This window comes from Ictalurus furcatus, chromosome 7 (genome assembly GCF_023375685.1).
Source record: "Ictalurus furcatus strain D&B chromosome 7, Billie_1.0, whole genome shotgun sequence".
Lineage (NCBI taxonomy): Eukaryota > Metazoa > Chordata > Actinopteri > Siluriformes > Ictaluridae > Ictalurus > Ictalurus furcatus.
The window spans coordinates 19,663,576-19,684,077 of record NC_071261.1 but is presented as its reverse complement, the minus strand read 5'-3'; the positions used below and the strand labels follow the sequence as shown (position 1 = coordinate 19,684,077).

Sequence of the window (20,502 nt, the reverse complement as noted above, 5' to 3'; positions counted from 1 at the left end):
CTGATTTGTGTGCCATGTCCTGAATTCAACACTTGATGAGTAGCCGATGAGTTGAATACAAAGTGTTTAAGGAGGGGAATATTACACTATATGGCCAAAAGTATGTGGACACCTAACCATTACATCAGCATACCATATGTGCTTTTTGCATTAACCATTCCATATTTTGTTCCCCTTTGCTGTTATAATAACCTCCACTCTTCTGGGAAGGGGTTTTCCACTATATTTTGGAGCTTGGCTGTGAGACTCTGACTCTGTTTTATTGCAAACACAAATCCAAAGGCACCCAAAATGTACCGTTAACTTTAAAAGTGAGAAAAGAGAAATAAAAGATTAGAAGGAAAAAAACAAGCAACCAACAAAACAACTTGCAAAACACTTACACTGGGTTTAATCACAGTGTTGTCCATTGAACAGTTGACGATTAGAAAACAAATTGGTCTTTTTCCAATCTTCAGCTGTCCAATTTTGTTGAGTCTGTGCCCATGATAGCTTCAGATACTTGTTCTTGGCTGACAAGAGTGGAGCTCAATGTGGTCTTCTGCTGTTGTAGCTCATCCACCTCAATCTTCAATGTTTTGTCCATGCTGATATTTTTTCCTGTGTACCACAGTTGTAAAGAGTGATTATATGAGTTATTATATCCTTTCTGGCAGCACAAAACATTCTGGCCATTGTCCTCTGACCTCTCTTATCAACAAAGTGTTTCCACACACAGAATTGTCGCTCACTCAATGTTTTTTATTTTTCGTACCATTCTGTGTAATCTCTAGAGAATGTTTTGTGTGAAATTCCCAGGAGATCAGCAGTTTCTGAAATACTCAAACTAACCCACCTGGTACCAACAACCATGCCACCATCAAAGTCACTGAGATCACTGATGATTTCTTTTGCTACCACATCATATAACTGCATGAATGTGCAAGTGTACAGGTGTTCCTAATAAAGTGCATGGTGAGGGTATGTTTGCTATTATTTAATTTTTGGAGACTTGATTTTCAGGCTAGCTAGCTCCTGCACATTCCACATGCCTGTCAATCTTCTTACTTCATAGATTTGTATATATTTTAGAACAATTACTGGTTTGACAAAATCTTTTTTTTTATTTTTTTTTTACATTGATTCTTCTTTTTTTGTGCTGTGAATTAATGATCGTACTGAATAATAAATGGTAAAATACAGTGGCAGCATTTCAGCAGCTCTGTGCTATAATCAGCAATGTGTGAGGGGGCTAGACCATGTAAGGCTTTGAAAGTGATAAGGAGAACTTTATATTGGATCCGATATGAAACAGGTAACCAGTGTAACCTGCACAGGATAGGAGTGATGTGTGATGAATTCTGGATGTATTGCAATTTATTGATTGTTTTAGTGGGAAGGCCAGAAAAGAGAGCATTACAATAATCAAGCCAAGAACTGATGAAGATAATATCAAGGTTGCAGACGGTAGAGAATGGTCTGACCAGGACACCATTAATGTCAATTAACTGATCAGGAGGACGAGATGGATCATGTGGAGATGCTACTACTAAGACATCTGGTTTTTCAATATTGAGTTTGAGAAAATTACTGGTCATCCAGGAATTAATGTCCTTGATACATTCAGATAAGGAATTTGTGGGGAAAGGAGCAGAATGGTGTGAGCTAATACAGAGTTGAGTGTCATCAGTGTAGCAATGGAAAATTTAGAGCATTTGCTGAGTGTAGGCTAATGGTTGAGAGGCATGAATTTGGCCAATAGTCGCTGCAAGCCTTTCATAATTGACAAAATGGTGTGTGAGAAGGCGGGAATTACACAGAGGGGTTAAAACAATGCGAATATGTGCACAAATGTTGCAGTATTAGACCATAAGCACATCATAAAGAAACTAAAGTTGAATCCTCAAATTTTCTCAAATTTTGAAATCCTGGCTGGACGTTTTGGGTTTTTTTGAGGTCCAAAAAAAAGGACATGTCCTGAAAATCGAGGACATATGGTCACCCTAACAAAAGCATTTCGGAGAACAATTTGTGCTCACTTCTACCAAATTAACTTTGTGTAAAATTTATTTGTGCATGCATCAGAAGGTTGCTCATGTGAATCACGAATCAGGCAAGAGAGAACCAGAACTATAATCAAGCAGCTGTCTATATTGTGTTATGTCAAAAGATTAATTTCTTTGGTTTTAAATGAAGCATTTTTTTTATTATTCTGATAGTATTCCCATTTGTTACAAAATGTACCTGTGATCTGATTACTTGTTTTTTGTCATGACTGTAACAGATTACAGTTACCATTTTTGTATCCTGATTACATAACACCATTACATGTATTTTGTTACTCCCCAAGTCTGTCTGTTACATAGACATGTGTGTTGTGTACTTTTAAAGCTTTTCTTGAACTAATTATGGACCATTTATTTATCTCAAATCATGTTAAAGGTATGTTGTTTCCACATCTCCAGGTGAAGGATACAGATCTATAGAAAGGTGCAGCAAAAATTTTACCCATGAGGATGCCACATCAGAGAAAGGTATAGTTTAGGTTTTTGGGTTGTTGGTTATTGTTTTTTTTTTGAGAGTATAGGCTAAATGATGCCTCTGAAAAACAGCTTTGAGTTTCCCAGACAATCACTGTTGAAATCCACCATGCCATCAAGGACACTGGGCGTAACGTTGGACTTTGGTGCTGCTGGTCTCTCGATAACCAGCTGCTGAGTTTCAGGGTTTAAACTGAAGGAGAAAAGCACAAGAGAGAGAGAGAGGGAGAGGGAAGGGCAAATGGCCTCATAAATCATTGATCTGCTTGCTTTATACTTAGCATCTTTGTAATAGTTTTCTCACAGGTGTGCGCGTGCTCCTCTCGGAATCGCAGGTAACTGGCCATGTTCACAGTGACACAGTAAGAAGTGCAGTACAAGAAGACAGGATTGTGGATTTGACACACTCAGAAAACAACAAATGGATCCAGTTGTTGAAGTGGTGGCCATGATTCTCGGGTTTTTGGCCTGGATTATGGTAGGGGTCACCATACCGAACCGCTATTGGAAGACCTCCACTGTGGATGGGAGTGTTATCACCACCGCCACTCTGTATGAGAACCTGTGGATGTCGTGCGCTACTGATTCAACCGGAGTGCACAACTGCCGTGAGTTCCCCTCTCTACTCGCCCTCTCCGGTAAGCCCTCTCTATCACTAACTCTATCCTTTAAAACTTCCCGTTTGTTTTTCTCTGTTTCCTTTTGACCTTTTGTTATGTTAAAGATATCACTTTGTTTTTCATTCTTGGAAGCTTTTCCCAGCCTTTATTATCATTATTATACTAAAAGTGATCCTTTATTATAATTCTTATACTAAAAGTGATACTTTATTATAATTCTTATACTAAGAGTGATACTGTATTATAATTCTTATATTAAGAGAGATACTTTATTATAATTCTTATACTAAGAGTAATATTATAATAGTATATTAAGTTTTACTATCCTTATGTGCCTTACGTGTAAAGTGGAATCTGCAGCCCATTCCTGCCATTCCCCCAGAAAACAATTGTTTGTTTGTTTGTGTTTGTTTTACTAATTGTAAAAGTTTATTAACTTAATTACAGTAAGGGAAAACATGAAATATGCCATGTATTAGGCACATTGCTTTAGTGCAGAACATAAGAAAGTGTAAAGAAAATGGTTTGCATGAATTATCCTTGCTTTTTTTTTTCTTTTCAAAAACTGTTACAAAATTTGCAGGAAAGCCTTTATATTCCTTTCAACTCCAGATTTTCAGATCCTGAAATCCTGAATAAGATCTTATAACTGCACGTTCATAAATAACGTAACTTGTACTAAAGATGGCAAAAGTCAGAATTAGGGTTAGGGCTTGTATCTTGTCTTGGAAGGTATTGATACAATTGAATTAAATCCAACTGACTTGTTCAAATTCTTATACGTTTTCATGAATCCAAGTTTATTTGACAATTCCCTTATATCCAAAATGTTGAATAGCCCATTTAAGAAGATGCATGTCTATACTCATATGTCCATGCAGGGTATCTTCAGGCATCGAGGGCTCTTATGATCGCCTCTGTGGTTCTCGGCACATTCGGCCTGGTTGCTACACTCATAGGCATGCAGTGCTGCAAAGCAGCTGAGGACAACCAGGTTCTCAAAGGCAAGCTTGCTGGAACCGGAGGTGTCTTCTTCATCCTACAGGGTAAAAAGCCAAAATGCAGTGATTACATGTTATGTAGACATATTACAAGAAATATAGCAAGACAAAGGAATGTAGTAAGCATGGTGTAATTGACTCAAGATAATGTTGCTGCTCTGTTTGTTCATCTTTTCACCAAAGGCTTGTGCACAATGATATCTGTGTCCTGGTATGCGTTCAACATCACCCAGGAGTTCTTCAATCCACTTTACCCAGGCACAAAGTGAGTTATGGTTTATGAAGTGAGGGGATGCTGCCATCTGGAGTCAGATGGATGGAATAGCGTGCACACACTCACGCACACACACACACTCAGATTAGGGGTCCAAAAGTCTGCGACCACACTGAAAATCTGGGATTTTTTTTTTTTTTTTCATTTAAAACTTCATATTCAATATTCAATATTTACTTATTCGACATTGAAGATTCTGCTCTATTTCTGAGTCCCTATTTAAAAGTAAGTAAAGTTGTGATATTAAACATGAATTCCTTTGTACAAAAGATCAGATATCCCTTCCAGTGAAGCACATGTTCAGATGTAACTCAGATGGATTTTATCTAACATGGATTGTCAAGTTTTACACAAACTTGTGGAGGCCATATCAGCTTGAGTGCACAATGCCATTAAAGCACAAGAGAAGGACACACCGAATACTGAAGAATTCTGAAATTTGTATAAATATTTCTAAGATTCTTATTTTCATTCAAGTTGTTGCTGATAATATAATATGTAATTTATTTTATAAATTAAATTAGAAAAGAATGCAAAATAGTGGTTTCAGGCTTTAGGACCCCACTGTATGGCAGTAGGTGCAGTGTGTTAGTTGTATCCAGGTTGTTTACGTTGTTTTACTGTTGTATGTTTTCGGGATGAAGGTATGAGTTAGGAGAGGGATTGTACATTGGATGGTGCTCTGGGACTCTTGCCATCTGTGCTGGTGTGTGTCTAGTGTTTTCCTGCAAAACTAACACAGATGAAAAGCCGTGAGTATCTCCCTCTCTTTCTCTCTCTCTCTCTCTCTCTCTCTCTCTCTCGCTCTCTCTCTCTCTTGCTCTCATACACACACACACACACACACACACACACACACACCCAATCACAGGTACATATTTTTGTACATGGAATCTAATTATTATATTACTTTTTCCAGTGCGTATGCATATCAACCCTCCAGAGGAACCATATACTCTGCAGGAGCAGCATCAAGGAGAGATGCTCAAAGCACTTATGACAAGAATGCATATGTCTGATAAATGATCAAACAGTTAACCAGACCAGTGCAGGTCAGGTCACTGTATAAAAATGATAAAGACCCACAGTTTGTTCACGTTCATTTGTTCAGACTGCAAATATGTACATAGTGTATGTAGACTCGTACAAGACTTGGAAGCAGCATATGTTTGTTGGAATCAAGTTTTGAAACCGTGCCAAATGTGTGCCTTTACTTAAAGCAACTGAACTTAGAGAATACCTGAGTTATTTTAAACCCATATATTTTAAAATCTGTTGTACAGAAATGCCTTGAAACAATGCTGTTTTGTAACATAACAAATTTCACATTCATATTTACATTTTATATTAATGCTTTTTATGTGATTTTGTAAAAGAACAGTCGTTCACAATATAAATGAATAATCTTGTTGGATTATTTGTGATATTTATAATTCCCTGGCACATTCATATGAATGAAGGTCAAAAAAAAATCATATGCATATTCTGTGTGTTTATGTCTTGTTTTATAGCTACAAGTGTGAAATAAATAAATAAATAAATAAATAAAATAATCATTTGTATCACAGAGTACTTTAAATTACACAAGGGGTGAGGGTGTGAAGAGGAGGAGGACAGTTGCTCTATATTTACTTGGAAGAAAATATCACTGTTAATAGATTTGGCAAGGTGGTTATACATAGGAATAAATATCTCATGATGGAAACTGATACGGTGGCTTGCCTAATATGGAAATGGGCGTGCCGTACGCGTGTATTAAAACATTTAGCCAATGGGACGCGACCACGTTAGAGGGGAAACACGAGTGCAAACCTAGACGCGGTCTCGTCCCGGCCAGCCACTCACCTCGCTGACATGCAGGCCGATTTGAATTCTACGCCCAATAGCTCGAAGGGAGTTTCGAAAGCATAAACTGACAGCGGTTCGTAATAGGCATTACAACTGCGTCTTAGCTAAACTGTCGTACGATGTGAAATGACAATTCATCTTTGTATCTCGGAATAAGAGTTAAAATAAACACAGGCTTGTCGGAACTTTATTTCTGCGGTTTGATGACGCAGTCGGAAGCATTTGTCAGTCGGACACTTGAAACATCATATCAGGAAGTTGATGTTTACCTGTAAAGATTTTCCTTTGGCGTTATCTTCATTAAAAGTTGATTTTAAGGCTGTGAAATTTTTCGTCGGAAATTGTACATTTAAGAAAAAAAAGTTCAACTACGGAGGTGAGACGATTTAAAGCGATGGAGTCGGGACGCCGGAAAGGTTTAAGTAGCCTCCTGTCGTCAATATCACTACTGTGTGTCGTCCTGGACCTGCAGTTGGACGGTAAGAGTGCTGACAATAACTGATTTATTAGATAAATACATTCTAAGTGTAGCGTGTCTTGAACAGTGTGATATGTGTTTATGTTCTTCCATATATATATATATATATATATATATATATATATATATATATATAAGTGTAGACTGTGGCTCTGTCAAAAACCACATACAGTGTATGTAATAATGTTAAACACAGAAACCTGTTAGATTCGTTAAAAATGTATATATACATTTGTAACTGTCACGAGTCACTGTGACTATTTAGTACTTTGTGGTGGTATATTAACCTCATGAGGAATGTGTTTTGTTGGGGATTCTGATTACAGTACACCAATCAGCCATAACATTATAATTACTGACAGGTGACGTGAAGAACACTGATTATCTTGTTACAGTGGCACCTGTCAAGGGATGGGATATTTTAGGCAGGAAGTGAACAGTTAGGTCTCGAAGTTGATGTGTTGGAGGCAGGAAAAATGGGCACATGTAAGGATCTGAGTGACTTTGACAAGGGCCAGATTGTGATCTGGGCTAGACGACTGGGTCTGAGCATCTCCAAAATGGCAGGTCATGTGGGGTGTTCCCAGTATGCAGTGGTTAGTACCTTCCAAAAGTGGTTAAAGGAAGGACAACCGGTGAACCGGCGACAGGGCCATGGCTGCCAATGGCTCATTTGAGGCGTGTGAGGAGTGAAGGCTAGCACGTCTGGTCCGATCCCATACGCTTACCTGGGGAAGAGATGGCACCAGGATGCAATAAGGGAAGAAGGCAAGCAGCAGAGACAGTGTGATGCTCTGGGTAATGTTTTCCTGGGAAGCTGTGGGTCCTGACATTCATTTGGATGTTAATTTGACACATACCGCCTACCTAAACATTGTTGCCGATCAAGTTCAACCTATTTGGCAGTGGATGTCCACTTCTCGGTTGGACCGCAACGCTTCCAGTCTTTTGTTTGAAATTGTTAAAAAGTTTGGCAGCAGTGTCGTGTGTGATGTGTGTGATCTGTTTCCTGTTAAAGTCCATCGCAACCTTGCGACAGCTTCATGAGATCCAGCCATGAGAATAATTTAAATTCTGTTCAGTTCTTCATTTGTCAAAGGTATTCTTAAAGTCTCTCTGGGATACCCTGTATATCAGCACTTTCGTGTTATGTAATAGTGGTAGTGGTTTTACATAGTATGCAAAAAATATTTTCCTATACAGACTGTGTTGTGCAATTACTGTTGGTTTTTGAATTGTATGTTTGGGTGCACCAATGAGGAAATCTGGAAATGAGTGGTGGTTTGTAATTGCTGGTTAAATGTCAATGTTAAATAAGCACTACTAGTGACTTTCATTTGCATTTCAGGTGTGTTAGGTGCCACCCATGTTGAAATTGAGCAGCACCTGGAGATGGGCCGCAAGCTTCTGGCCGCAGGGCAACTGGCAGAGGCACTCTCCCATTACCACTCAGCAGTTGGTGAGGCACATTTATATACACATTCAATATATGGCCAAAAGTATGTGGACACCTGACCATCACATTTATGTGATGTGCTTTATGTGAACAGGTTTGGGTCTCTTGGTTCTAGCGAAGGGAAAATTTTAATGCTACAGCATACAAAGACACACACTATAGACAATTGTACCACATTATGGTAACAGTTTGGGGAAGAACCACACATTGGGGTGATGGTCAGGTGTCCACAAACTTTTGGACACTATAGTGTTCATATATAAATACATGTATGCAAATATTCAAAGTCCAAGAAGATTGAAACTTCAGAAAAATAAATTTCATTTCATACTTGTCATATTAAATTCTTCCAGTCCTATGAAGGAGAATCTTTCTCCTTTTTATTTTCACTTTCATTTCTCCCATTTAGAAAGTGATTAAACAGTTTGCATTACCTAGTTAGTGAGTAATTTGAGTTAAGATTAGTTAGTGAGTTAAGATTATGAAGAACTAAACTTTTGTTTAGACACTATGCAATGATTAAGGTTTATCTTAATTTCAGAGACCCCCTGTCTTGTGATAGACAGATTTAATATATGCTTTTTGAGTATTGTTGTATTTCTGTTTAATGGTTTCTTTCTCTTTGCTTGCTGTCATCCACATGCAGAGGGTGACTCAAAGAATTACCTGACTTACTACAAACGTGCAGCTGTGTTTCTGGCCATGGGAAAGTCCAAATCAGCCTTGCCAGATCTGACCCGAGCAATTCAGCTTAAACCAGACTTCCTAGCTGTAAGTCTGTCAGGTGAATTTTGGTAGAAATGATGAGACAATTCTGAAAATAAAAATGTAGTGCATATTGCATAGAGATGTGATAGGTTATGTGAAACTCAATCTCTTTTAGGTCTTTTCACCATTAATGTTGAGATTTATTTTGTGTGTGGGGGTGCTTTCAGGCTCGGATACAACGGGGGAACATTCTCCTGAAGCAGGGGAACACTCAGGAAGCCAGAGATGATTTCCAGGCTGTGGTGAGATACAGACTGATTAGCCTATCCTCATTACTTCTCATACAGATGCATATATGGTTGTAAGCGTTGTAAGCTGCTGTTGCATCCTTGAGCAAAGCCCTTAATCCTCAGATGCTCTAGGTCAGGGGTCGGGAACCTATGGCTCGTGATCCATACATTGCTCTTTCAATGATTGCCTATGGCTCAACAGTGAGAAAAATAAGTAAAATTAATCATGAAAGCTAGTGTGTCCATTTAATTAAAACTCTACATATGTTAAAATATTCCATAATTCATAATCGATGCCTGTTTGTCATGTACACACCAACCAATCGTGATGTGGCAAAAATGTCATGTGGAGAGCGGTAATTTCCCGGTCTAATTCATAAATCAGTTGAAAAGTACATAGCCAGTCTGTTTTCAGTTTTTTAACAAAGGTGAAATGGCTTTTAAAAAAAAAAAGAAGACAACTATCGTTCTTTCCCGTATAAATGGACAGACAGATTTGCTATTTGGAAGTTGCATTAATGGTAAGTAATGTTGAATTTACTCTTACTTGCGTACTGCATCTTTGTATTGATTTACCATTTGATGAAATTATCATAGTTGGTTAATTGGAGTCCAAGTGCTACCTACAGGCCTATTAGGTGAAGTGCAGGATGTTGGGTCAAGAACATGTAAAATGTGAAATGATGGCCTTTATTTATTACATTACGATTATTGCAGAATTATATGAAGTGATAAAGATAGAAACTATAATAAGAAGAAGACATATATAAAGTGTCAAAAAATATGTTAACTTTCCTTGGGCTTTTATGGCTCTGCCAGCTGAAAAGGTTCCCGACCTCTGCTTTAGGGTATACCATACAATGGCTGACCAAGCACTATAGCCCCTTATACTGTTAATGTGGTATCTTCATATGTGTTATAGGCCTTTTAAAGCAATTAACCATTCTTTCTTTCTCCAGTTGCAGCGCTCTCCAGACACAGAGGAGGCCCATAGTCAGCTCCATAGAGTTGAGGAGCTGGAGCAGCTCCAGGAGGAGGCACATAAGGCCCATCATCGAGGCGATTACACCACCACCATCCAGGTGCTCGAGCGGGTCATAGAGGTGAGTTTCATAAATGGGGAATCCAAAAAAAAAATCTCAATTCCATCATTTGATCCGTTCAGGTCAGTTACTGTTATATACAGCTTGCTTCTATTAACTTCTATGTCTTTATCACCTATCCTTTGGTGTAGCTGTCTCCTTGGGATCCTGAATCTCGGGAGCTAAGAGCAGAATGCTACATCCGAATTGGGGAGCCGAGGAAAGCCATATTAGACCTGACGCCTGCGGCACGGCTCAGAACGGATAACCGAGCGGCTTTTCTCAAACTCAGCCGTCTGCTGTATGACCTGGGAGAGCACCATGAGTCACTCAGGTATACACCTGTCAGCATGACCGATGAAAGGGATTCAGATAAAATAGAAATGTAATTCTTAAAAGAAGGTGTGTGATACATGCATCGCTGACTGTAGAAAGATTCTATTCCACACCCTTATTTACATATTCAGTCTTTCCCTCCCTCTCTGTCTGTGATTAGTGAGATCCGGGAGTGTCTGAAGCTGGATCAAGATGATAAGGAATGTTTTAGCCACTACAAACAAGTGAAGAAGCTTAGCAAACAACTGGACTCTGCTGAAGAGCTGATCTCAGAACAGCGGTAAGCATACTGTAAAGATCACTGGGTTGCTCTATTAGCATAGGGATTTTTTTTTGGCCTTATCAGATTTTCCTAACTGCTATACCTGCAGTAGCAGCCATCTTCTTTGGTTCTTTGGTTTACTCATTATATGCCCCACTGCATCATTACTATAACAACCATATGTGGATATACAAGAAACAAACTCTCAGTATACCTATATGTGAAATATAATTCTAATAATAATATAAGAGAAGTATACCAGATATTCATGACCATGTGTTATTTATCTTATAATTTACTCTGTTACAGTTCTCATATATTTTTATATGTACTAAGTGGTTATTTCTACATTTGTCAAACAGATATCAAGAAGCAATAGAAAAATATGAGTCTGTAATGAGGACAGAACCAAATGTTGCGTTCTACACTAGCAAAGCAAAGGAGCGGATCTGCTTCTGTCTAGTGAAGGTTTGTAATGTTCTCACAGCCTATTTCTATGCTAGAAACAATACTACAATGGTGGGGTAAGATTGTATTATAATTGTAGGCCTCTCACATTTCCTGTTCTTTCTCCTTTCTCCTTGTGATATATGAAGAATAAGAAGGCAGAGGAGGCAGTAGACACATGTTCAGAGGCCCACCAGAGAGACCCTCAAAATATCCACATCCTCCGAGACAGAGCCGAGGCCTACATTCTGTTACAGGACTACGAGAAAGGTAGATTGTCTTGTGCTTATGTATGAAACATGTGATGCATGTTTAATCAATGTGGATAATAAAGATAATAATAATAATAATAATAATAATAGTAATATGGAGTGCCTTTAATGATGTCTCATTATTTCTTCTCTTTCCTCTATCTGGCCTGTCTGTTGCACTCTTTCTCAATCTGTCTCTGTGCTCTCCTCAGCTGTGGAGGATTATCAGGAGGCACGGGAGTTTGACCAGGAGAACCAGGAGATTCGCGAGGGTCTCGAACGCGCACAGAAACTCCTGAAGATATCACGTAAAAGGGACTACTACAAAATCCTGGGAGTGAGCCGGTATGTACATAATGAAGATATTTGACATATTTATTTGACTTCATGGTTTTTATACCCTTCAGCAGCACTAGTGCAAACTAATTCATAGGTGAAGATTGTGGTGTGTGTTGTTTGATGTAAGTAATATAATCCTTGTTTTTCTTGGATTTTCTTCAGGACCGCTAACAAACAGGAAATCATTAAAGCGTATAGGAAATTGGCACAGCAATGGCATCCGGACAACTTCCAGTCTGAAGAGGAAAAAAAGAAGGCTGAGAAGAAGTTCATTGACATTGCTTCAGCTAAGGAAGTTCTTATAGATCCGGGTAAATATAAATATATTTAGGACTAAATTGGGAAATGTGTCTATTAACACTTAACATTAATAACTCAAGTAATGGCAAAACAGTTCAAATCAGTCTGAAGTGTTAAAAGTGTAAGATCTATCCATCACGCCATTCTTAAATACTACTTCAATGTGTTGTACAGAGCTACGTCAGAAATTCGACTCGGGAGAGGACCCCTTGGACCCAGAGAACCAGCAGGGAGGAGGAGGAGGAGGCGCCGGAGGCTGGCCTTTTGGCTTCAACCCCTTTGAATCGGGTGGAAACTTCCACTTCAAGTTCCACTACAACTAATATGGCTATGCCATTGAATACTGTGGACATGGTTATTATGGACAATGGACTGGACTTATGTAAATTCCCACAAAGGGAAGTTAAGAAGAAAATCCACATATTCTTCAGATGACTCTTATCACACAGGTGTAGTTGTGTGCCAATTCAGACTTGAATATGCCGACTGTTGGATTTCTTAAGAAATCAAATGTTCTCACGTGGTTGAAAAAATTGTTTGCTCGAATCCACGCAGTCAGTGGCTGTGATGAATGAAGTCTTATTTAGTATTTTTCAAAGTGATACCATTTCAGCTTTATCAGCTGACCATCTCTGTGGTATTTGCTTTTCCATCTGTGTCCTATCTCTCTTTGTCACACACAAGTCTTCTGTCCTCAGATTTTTCTATATCTGTGTAGTTCACAGTTGTGGGTTCTGATTTTAGTATGTAAGAAGTGTGTATGTGTGACACTGAATGTTTTTAAGGTTCAGTCCCAACACTCCAGACTTCATTACATTAAATCAGTATTGCACTATTTTGTGCATTGATTGGTATAGTTTGCAAGGAAGAAAACGTTAGCCGGAGTAATGAGATTTTCTCTTCATGTGTGCTTTTTAATGATTATCTTTGAAAGTTGGCTCACCACTTTTTTTTTTTAAATTTCTTTTGTGTCGCTTCTTTCTGTTAAACATATCAGATGTCATTCACTACATAAGACCACATCAGTTACTGAATGAATGGAGAACCTACAAGTCTAGTTCTTGCAACCAATCCAAGACATGATCATGGCTTTACAGAAGTACCAACACACCTTTTGTAACCATGTTAGAAAGTTTTTAATCATGGCCTTACCATACACAAAACACTCTCATAACCACTGGCAAAATGGCCCACTCTGTGTCAACCTAGGACTTTACATATTTTACCTGCTTTTTCATTTTAAGTTATCCAGATTAATTTAATGTATAACATTCAACCCATTCTATATCTGACAAAAGGTGTGGCAGATAGTCAGACATAATTTTATTTTGTAAGCATTTGCAATGATTAATATCTGTGTGACTACTCTTTTCTCAATGCTTATATAAACTTGCAGGTTCCCCATGAATGCCCCCCACCCCCAAAGTGATATTTATGGCTGTGTGTTAGATGGTTTTCTGCTTTCTTAGAAGGCACTTTATTGGAAGCCATTTTTAGGATGGATTATTTAAAAATAAGAGGGTATGTTCTGATCAATACTGTGTTAATTGTTGTCTCTTACACCCATAGTTACACACATTGACACACACTGGGCTGCTAGACACTACTAATTAGTTCCTGTCACTGAAATGCTACCTTTATTGTCTAGGTACATGTGCAGCATACTCATGAGTTTACATCATTTGCTATGTAATGCTTTCATGTGTGTATGTTGTAGTTAGAGGACATCATTTATTCCCCCATTCCTAAACAAAACATTAGATTGAACGTTTATACATGAAAATAGCAAAGCACACCTTTTACAAACATTTTTATTTCAGCCTGATTTGATTTTTATAGACCAACTATATTAAATGAAAAACAAAGCCTGTATGTGCTTTCAACAGCCACAGAAAAGAGCACTGCCTAAAATCACTACACACCCATCTCAAACCTGCCCCTATGGTTCTGACAATGCATGACAATACATAATTCAGAATCCATGGTGGGGCAAACAAGGCATGCCAACTTCTGAAACAATTTTGCCCAAACTATTTTGTTTAAATAATCCTTTAATTGCCCTAACCTTTACTGTACAAACTGTAAATGCTAAAACATGGTGCAAATCCTGCTCATCAGTCTCTGTCTTAGAAACAGGCTAGAGCACACTAAAGTGCGTATGCATTTCTATATGCAAACATAACAAACATGCATATTAATTCCATCATGTATGGTATATTAGTTATCACTGGGAGGCTGCAGTAGTGTCCATTAGCACACTGGTTCTGAGGTGGGGTCTGAGGAACTCTACAGGTCCATGAATCATTGCCAGTGGGTCTGGGGATTTTGTTTTTCCTTTAATTTTGTTACAGCGGTGGAAATTATTACCTACCATTATGACAGCTGTACTCTTGTGGTTCTTACTAAAGTTATTAGCCTGATTGATTGGTAACTTGAATTAAATCTTAATAACTGAAAACAAATATTGCAAAATATAATGCAAAATTGGACCTGTTCGGTTGATAGAAGGTTCAGGAATAAAAATCTCAAGTAAGTAGCCAGAATATTATTGTACAGATTTAAATAATGTGCCTAATATTTAAAATAACTAATAAAATAAACCTGGGCTGAAAACCTGCACTAGCAGCTCATGATGCCCCAGTTGTATTTGCACCTCTATTAATGTTACATTCATTACTTTATTTATTTATTTATTTATTTAATCTCCAAACTGGGGATAGCTCTACTTTAAATTTCAAACAAGTCTTCTTTAAGTTGTGTTTTGATATCTTTTGATGCAAGTGTGTGATGTTTCAAGCATGCAGTTAGTGCACAGTGCTAGACTAAATGCTAGGCTACTTGTAAAACGTTAGCTTCTTAACTAATGATGCAAACGTTAGAAACCAAACGTCTTAGTTTATCGATTACGCTGGATATAAACTGGGAATTGCGTAAATTTCGTGTGTGTGTGTGTGTGTGTGTATATATATATATATATATATATATATATATATATATATATATATATATATATATATATATATATATATATATTGTCCGAACTGTTGCTTTAATATCCTTTCACCATGTGTAAATGTCTGTACTGTAAAGATGGGCAGTGTGCGTGTCTCGCGGTTGCCATAGTAACCACCGTGTGTATATTTTGGCTACACTGAAACAATACAGGAGGCGGTTTTAGCTAACAGCTTATGCAACGCATTTTATCTAAATATATTCTGGTGGTTGCGTTAATGTTGCTCGGCCAGTCGTATTACAATGCCGCGTCCGAAGTATTTTACACCAAATGAAGTGTCCGTGCACAATTCAATAGGAGACCTGTGGGTATCGTATCTGGGTAAAGTTTACAACTTGACACCTTTGCTTCAAGAATACAAAGGTAAGGGTTTGAGTTAAACTGCCACCAATTTGTTTCTTTAAAGCAGCTCTAACACAGGCTGTCTAATACTCAGTTTTATAGCTGCTCCGTTGAGTAACACCGGTTGTAGCTACATTTGGACACACCTAAGTGTAAGTTAATGTCACCTAATCAGCCTCATACCTGCGTTTGTCTTTTAGGCGATGTACTTTTGAAACCGATTATTGAATCTGCGGGCAAGGACATCAGTCACTGGTTTGACCCCAAAATGAAAGATGTAAGAGACATTACCAGACTCAGTGAAGATCTCTCTCTCTCTCTCACTCTCTTTCGTTTCATTTCATTTTAATGGTTTAATCCCAACCTCAATAATGTTGATTTGGACCAAATTCGTTGTTGTTCTCTTCGTGGAAAATCCAGGGGAAAAAAACCCCTCAATTGCTCCAATAAATAACTACAGTATTTTTGTATGCATTAAAAAAAAATGAACCTGATGTTTGAATAATTGTGAAATGTTCATAAAATAAATCTGTACTGAGGGAGTCCATGAAAGTTATATAACATTTAAAGACATCCCTGGCTGCAAAAGGGTTGAGAACCCCTGACCTATTATTACAGCACTGGTTTTTATATGAGATTTTTATTCCAAATATACAAACTATGTGGGCACACGGTGGTTTAGAGGTTAGGACATTTGCCTCACACCTCCAGGGTTGAAGGTTTGATTCCTGCCGCTTCCCAGTGTGTGCGGAGTTTGCATGTTCTTCCTCCGGGTACTCCGGTTTCCTCTCCCAGTCCAAAGACATGCGTGCTAGGCTGATTGGCATGTCCAAAGTGTCTGTAGTGTATGAATGGGTGTGTGAATGTGTATGTGAGTGTGCCCTGCTATGTATTGGCACCCTGTCCAGGGTGTACCCTGCCTTGTGCCCCATGCTCCCTGGGATAGGCTTCAGTTTCCCAGTGACCCTGTAGGATAAGTGGTATAGAAAATGGATGGAATATACAAATTATTTATGATTCAAACCATTTTATATCAGAAAAAAAATTCCTAGTTATATTCAAATTGCAGTTCGATTCTAGTTGACATAATTTCTAGTTTTTTCAGGTTACTGAACTTTAGAATAAACCCATTCAATTCAACTGATCTGTAATACTTATAACTATTATTACCAAAATATCCAACAATTGCAACAATAATATTTCTATAGTATGTGATAATTATCTCTGCCTTTATTATAAAGATACTCTGAACAATGTCATTGTCTGAACATCAAAATGTGCTTTCCCAGATTATTACCCATGTTGACCCTTTAACTGGCTGTGTGAAGTATTACACCCCCAGGGGGCGCTTTCTGCATGTGCCCCCCATATGCCCATGCACTGACTGGGCCAATGATTTTGGGAAGCCTTGGTGGAAAGACATGCGCTACGAAGTTGGCATTCTGACAGCCAAGGCACGTTGGATTCGCATCATCAACACACTCAGTGCCCAGGAACAGAGGCTGGAGGTAAAGTACAGCTGCACTCAGCGTAACAGTTATGAGTTCCGATGTGCAAATATTTTGTGGTTGCAAATTCTTCCCTCATATAAAATAATGGTCTGCCTCTATGGTGAAGTTCATGGTACACTGATTAGTACAAATACAATGCTATGAAAACATATTTGCCCTCATCCTGATTTCTTCTTTTTTTGTGTGTATATCTCATACTAAATTGTTTCAAAAAATGAAACAAAATCTAAGGTAAAACAAATGCAACCTGAGTAAACACAAAATACAGTTTTTAAATGATAATGTTATTTATTGAAGCAAAAACGTCATACAATACCAACTGGGCCTATGTGAAAATGTATTTACCCCCATAGTTACTAATTCCCCAAATCTAGGAAACTGCATTCATAATGGTGTTTAGCTGGACTAGACACAACCAGGCCTGATTACTGCAAACCCTGTTCAATCAAATCAATACTTAAATAGAACTTTTTCAACATCATGAAGTTGGTTAAAAGGTCTTGATAAGTTTTATGGCATGATCTCTGTGTCTCAATTCTGAAAGTCTCAAGTCTGTGTCACGATGCCTTGGTACAAGAACAGATAGAGTTGTTTTTATCTCCTTCGATAGAGTTGTTTTGAGAATACCGAATCGCTCCCGCCCTCCACTTTGGCTCCTCTCCTCTTATCTGTAAGCACAGTAACACTCTACAGTATGCAAAAACTGAAAGAAATTCCAGAAATGATGAGGAAGAAGATGATTGAAATACATCAGTCTGGGAAGGGTTACAAAGCTATTTCAAAGGCTCTGGGATTCCAAAGAACCACAGCGAGAGCAATTATCTCCTAATGGAAAAACTCGGCACAGTTTTACTCCAAGTGCACAGCAACTACTCATTCAGCAAGTCACAAAAGACCCAAGGACAACATCAAAGTACCTACAGGCTTCTCTTGCATCAATAAAATTCACTGTTCATGACTCCACTATCATAAAGACACTGTTCAAAAATGACATCCATGGAAGAATGGCAAGAAACCACTGAAACCAGTGAAAACCACTGCTAACCCAGAAGAACATTAAGCCTTGTCTGAAATTTGCCAAAACACACCTTGATGATCCTCAGACCTTTTGGGAGAATGTTCTGTGGGTTGATGAGTCGAAAGTGGAACTGTTTGGAAGGCAGCAGTCCCGTTACATCTGGCGTAAACCAAACACAGAATTCCACAAAAAGAACATCATACCTATGGTCAAGCATGGTGGTGGAAGTGTGATGGTGGGGGGATGCTTTGCTGCTTCAGGGCCTGGGCAACTTGCAATAATTGAGGGAAACATGAATTCTGCTTTCTACCAGAAAATCCTAAAGGAGAATATCCGGTCTTCGGTCCGTAAATTGAAACTCAAGCACAACTGGATTATGCAGCAAGACAATGCTCCAAAGAATAGGAGTAAATCCTAGTTCTAGAAGTAAGTGAAAGGCTGATCTCCAGTTAATCGGAAATGTTTGGTTGCAGTTATTGCTGCTAAAGGTGGCACAACCAGATTTTAAGTTTAAAGGGGCACTTTTTTCACATTGGTGAAAGGTGTTGGAGTTTTTTGCTTCAATAAAAAAATAATTAAAAAGTGTATTGTGTGTTTACTCAGGTTGCCTTTGTTTTATGTTGTATTTCATTTGATGATCTAAAACTATTTAGTATGAGATATACACAAAAACAGAAGAAATCAGGATGGGGTAAATGCTTTTTCACAGCACTGTATGTCAGTGCATTAAAGTTAATGATGGCTATGTGTGCAAAATGTATGTCTGCTTATCCACAGGCTTAAATGTTGCATGAATCTGTTATTTTTCTTTGTCATGTGTGTTAGTTGCAGTGTACTTTAGCATGCTGAAGAGGGCAGGATTGATCTATTTCTGGATTCTTCTCACTTTGCCCTCCCCCCCAATCCTCTTTTGACTTCTTAGTTCATTTTACCTTCCCTTTGCTTTCTGCATCTAATGCTCCTCCTGCTAGACAAAGGGAAATGTTACTGTTGTTATGCTGCTGGGTGTACAAGTGGTCCAAGCTTGGGTTCACGGTTTAATTCTACAGTCCAGTGACTGCAGGGTGGCCAAGCACGCTCCTGCCCATCTGGCATAAGGCTATTCTGCATGGTCCAAAGGCATACAGGATTATTCTCATTGTCTTGCTTTTATGTTCTCCACATCAAGTATACCCCCCCCCCCCCCCCAAATAAATAAATAAAAATTCTCCAGTGCCACTTTGGCAATGCACTGCCATTGGATCAAGATCCAGGAAGCTCTGCTTATGTACAGTTTGTATAAGCCTCTGTGAAGGAATTCCTGGCAATGCATTTTATCTTGAGGGCAAAAAATGTGTTGTATTACAAATCTATAACATTAGGAACATGACTAACACCTGATACCCCCTTATTGTCTGGCCAGGTATGTTCCGAGGAAACACTGAATGAGATTTTGCAACGTTACCTGCGCTACAACTCCCATGCAGCCAGCTACACCTGGAAGCACAACGGTGTTATTCTGGACATGAGTAAAACTTTGAGTGAAAATGGGATTCATGATGAAGATGAGGAACTGGACCGCTGTCGAATGGATCGTGACCTCTTCACTCCATCCATATGTCTGTACTTCAATGATGACCTCACTTAACTTTGATCTAAGGAGCAGACTATTATAATATAATTCACCACAAATGCTGATATTGCAACAAAAAGAAATATAATCATTCGAAATTATAATTGTTAATACAGTGTTTCATTGTAACAAGGGTGTCTATGGAGCGGCATAAATATCACAGAAATGTGTGTCACTTTCTTCTTAAATTTTGCTCGATTAATGTATTGCATTTTCTGAGCCACATTAATAAAAACATGAATATTTATACAGAAAACACAGTGGCATGCATGATCTCATTATAGTAATAACATGCTCGTGCTTGCAGTTCGTTTTAACATTGTTTTAAGTAAATATACTGAAATAATGGCAAGCATTATGGAATTGCATTGTAGTATGGCAGCAGATAATTAATGTGGATTCATTTCTCAAAGGTTTTACATTTCACAAGTGTCAAAAGTGATCAAGTGTGTCATTCAAAGAAATACAACCCACAGCAACACATTTTCTTTAAAAGGCTTTGCTGTCAGAGGATGCATGTGCTTCAGGATTTTGTGGTTGGATGCTTAGTTTGCTCAGTCCTGTGGATGAAACCGAATTGTTTCAGGTCCCTCTGACATACTGAACCAGTTTTGGGCTTCACATTATATTTTTGTTAAGATGCAACTCTATTTTATCCAGTTTATTTATTTATTTTTTAAAAAAAACTCCAGTCGAATAACTGAGAAATGAATCCACACATGAAACGGTTAATTTTTAAGCAACATCTGATGTAAATCTGGGCATGGCTGCGGCAGAGCTCCTCTCCCCCCTTCT

At 38.3% G+C, this 20,502-nt stretch overlaps 3 protein-coding genes across 4 annotated transcripts; all 3 read left to right on the top strand.

Annotated features, from left to right (window-relative positions):
* The first annotated feature begins 2,508 nt into the window (after positions 1-2,508).
* Positions 2,509-5,941, top strand: cldn15a (claudin 15a). The gene is made up of 5 exons (XM_053629181.1): positions 2,509-3,157; positions 4,021-4,185; positions 4,324-4,405; positions 5,059-5,166; positions 5,334-5,941. Exons 1-5 carry the CDS (start codon positions 2,941-2,943, stop codon positions 5,431-5,433), a joined length of 672 nt encoding a protein of 223 aa, XP_053485156.1. The 5' UTR covers positions 2,509-2,940; the 3' UTR covers positions 5,434-5,941.
* An 86-nt stretch (positions 5,942-6,027) lies between these two features.
* On the top strand, positions 6,028-13,747 carry dnajc3b (DnaJ (Hsp40) homolog, subfamily C, member 3b). Its single transcript, XM_053629180.1, has 12 exons — positions 6,028-6,741; positions 8,089-8,199; positions 8,843-8,967; positions 9,132-9,206; positions 10,154-10,297; positions 10,429-10,610; positions 10,773-10,892; positions 11,237-11,342; positions 11,471-11,591; positions 11,785-11,917; positions 12,074-12,222; positions 12,386-13,747. Exons 1-12 carry the CDS (start codon positions 6,657-6,659, stop codon positions 12,532-12,534), a joined length of 1,500 nt encoding a protein of 499 aa, XP_053485155.1. The 5' UTR covers positions 6,028-6,656; the 3' UTR covers positions 12,535-13,747.
* A 1,538-nt stretch (positions 13,748-15,285) lies between these two features.
* On the top strand, positions 15,286-19,957 carry LOC128610090 (cytochrome b5 domain-containing protein 1). 2 transcript variants are annotated; one of them, XM_053629170.1, is made up of 4 exons: positions 15,286-15,587; positions 15,767-15,843; positions 16,856-17,074; positions 19,498-19,957. In XM_053629170.1, the coding sequence occupies exons 1-4, from the start codon at positions 15,467-15,469 to the stop codon at positions 19,720-19,722; spliced, it is 642 nt and encodes a 213-aa protein (XP_053485145.1). In that variant the 5' UTR covers positions 15,286-15,466; the 3' UTR covers positions 19,723-19,957. The 2 variants fall into 2 exon arrangements, with proteins under 2 accessions (XP_053485145.1, XP_053485147.1); XM_053629172.1 differs by lacking the exon at positions 19,498-19,957 and adding an exon at positions 17,688-18,684.
* Positions 19,958-20,502: the final 545 nt, after the last annotated feature.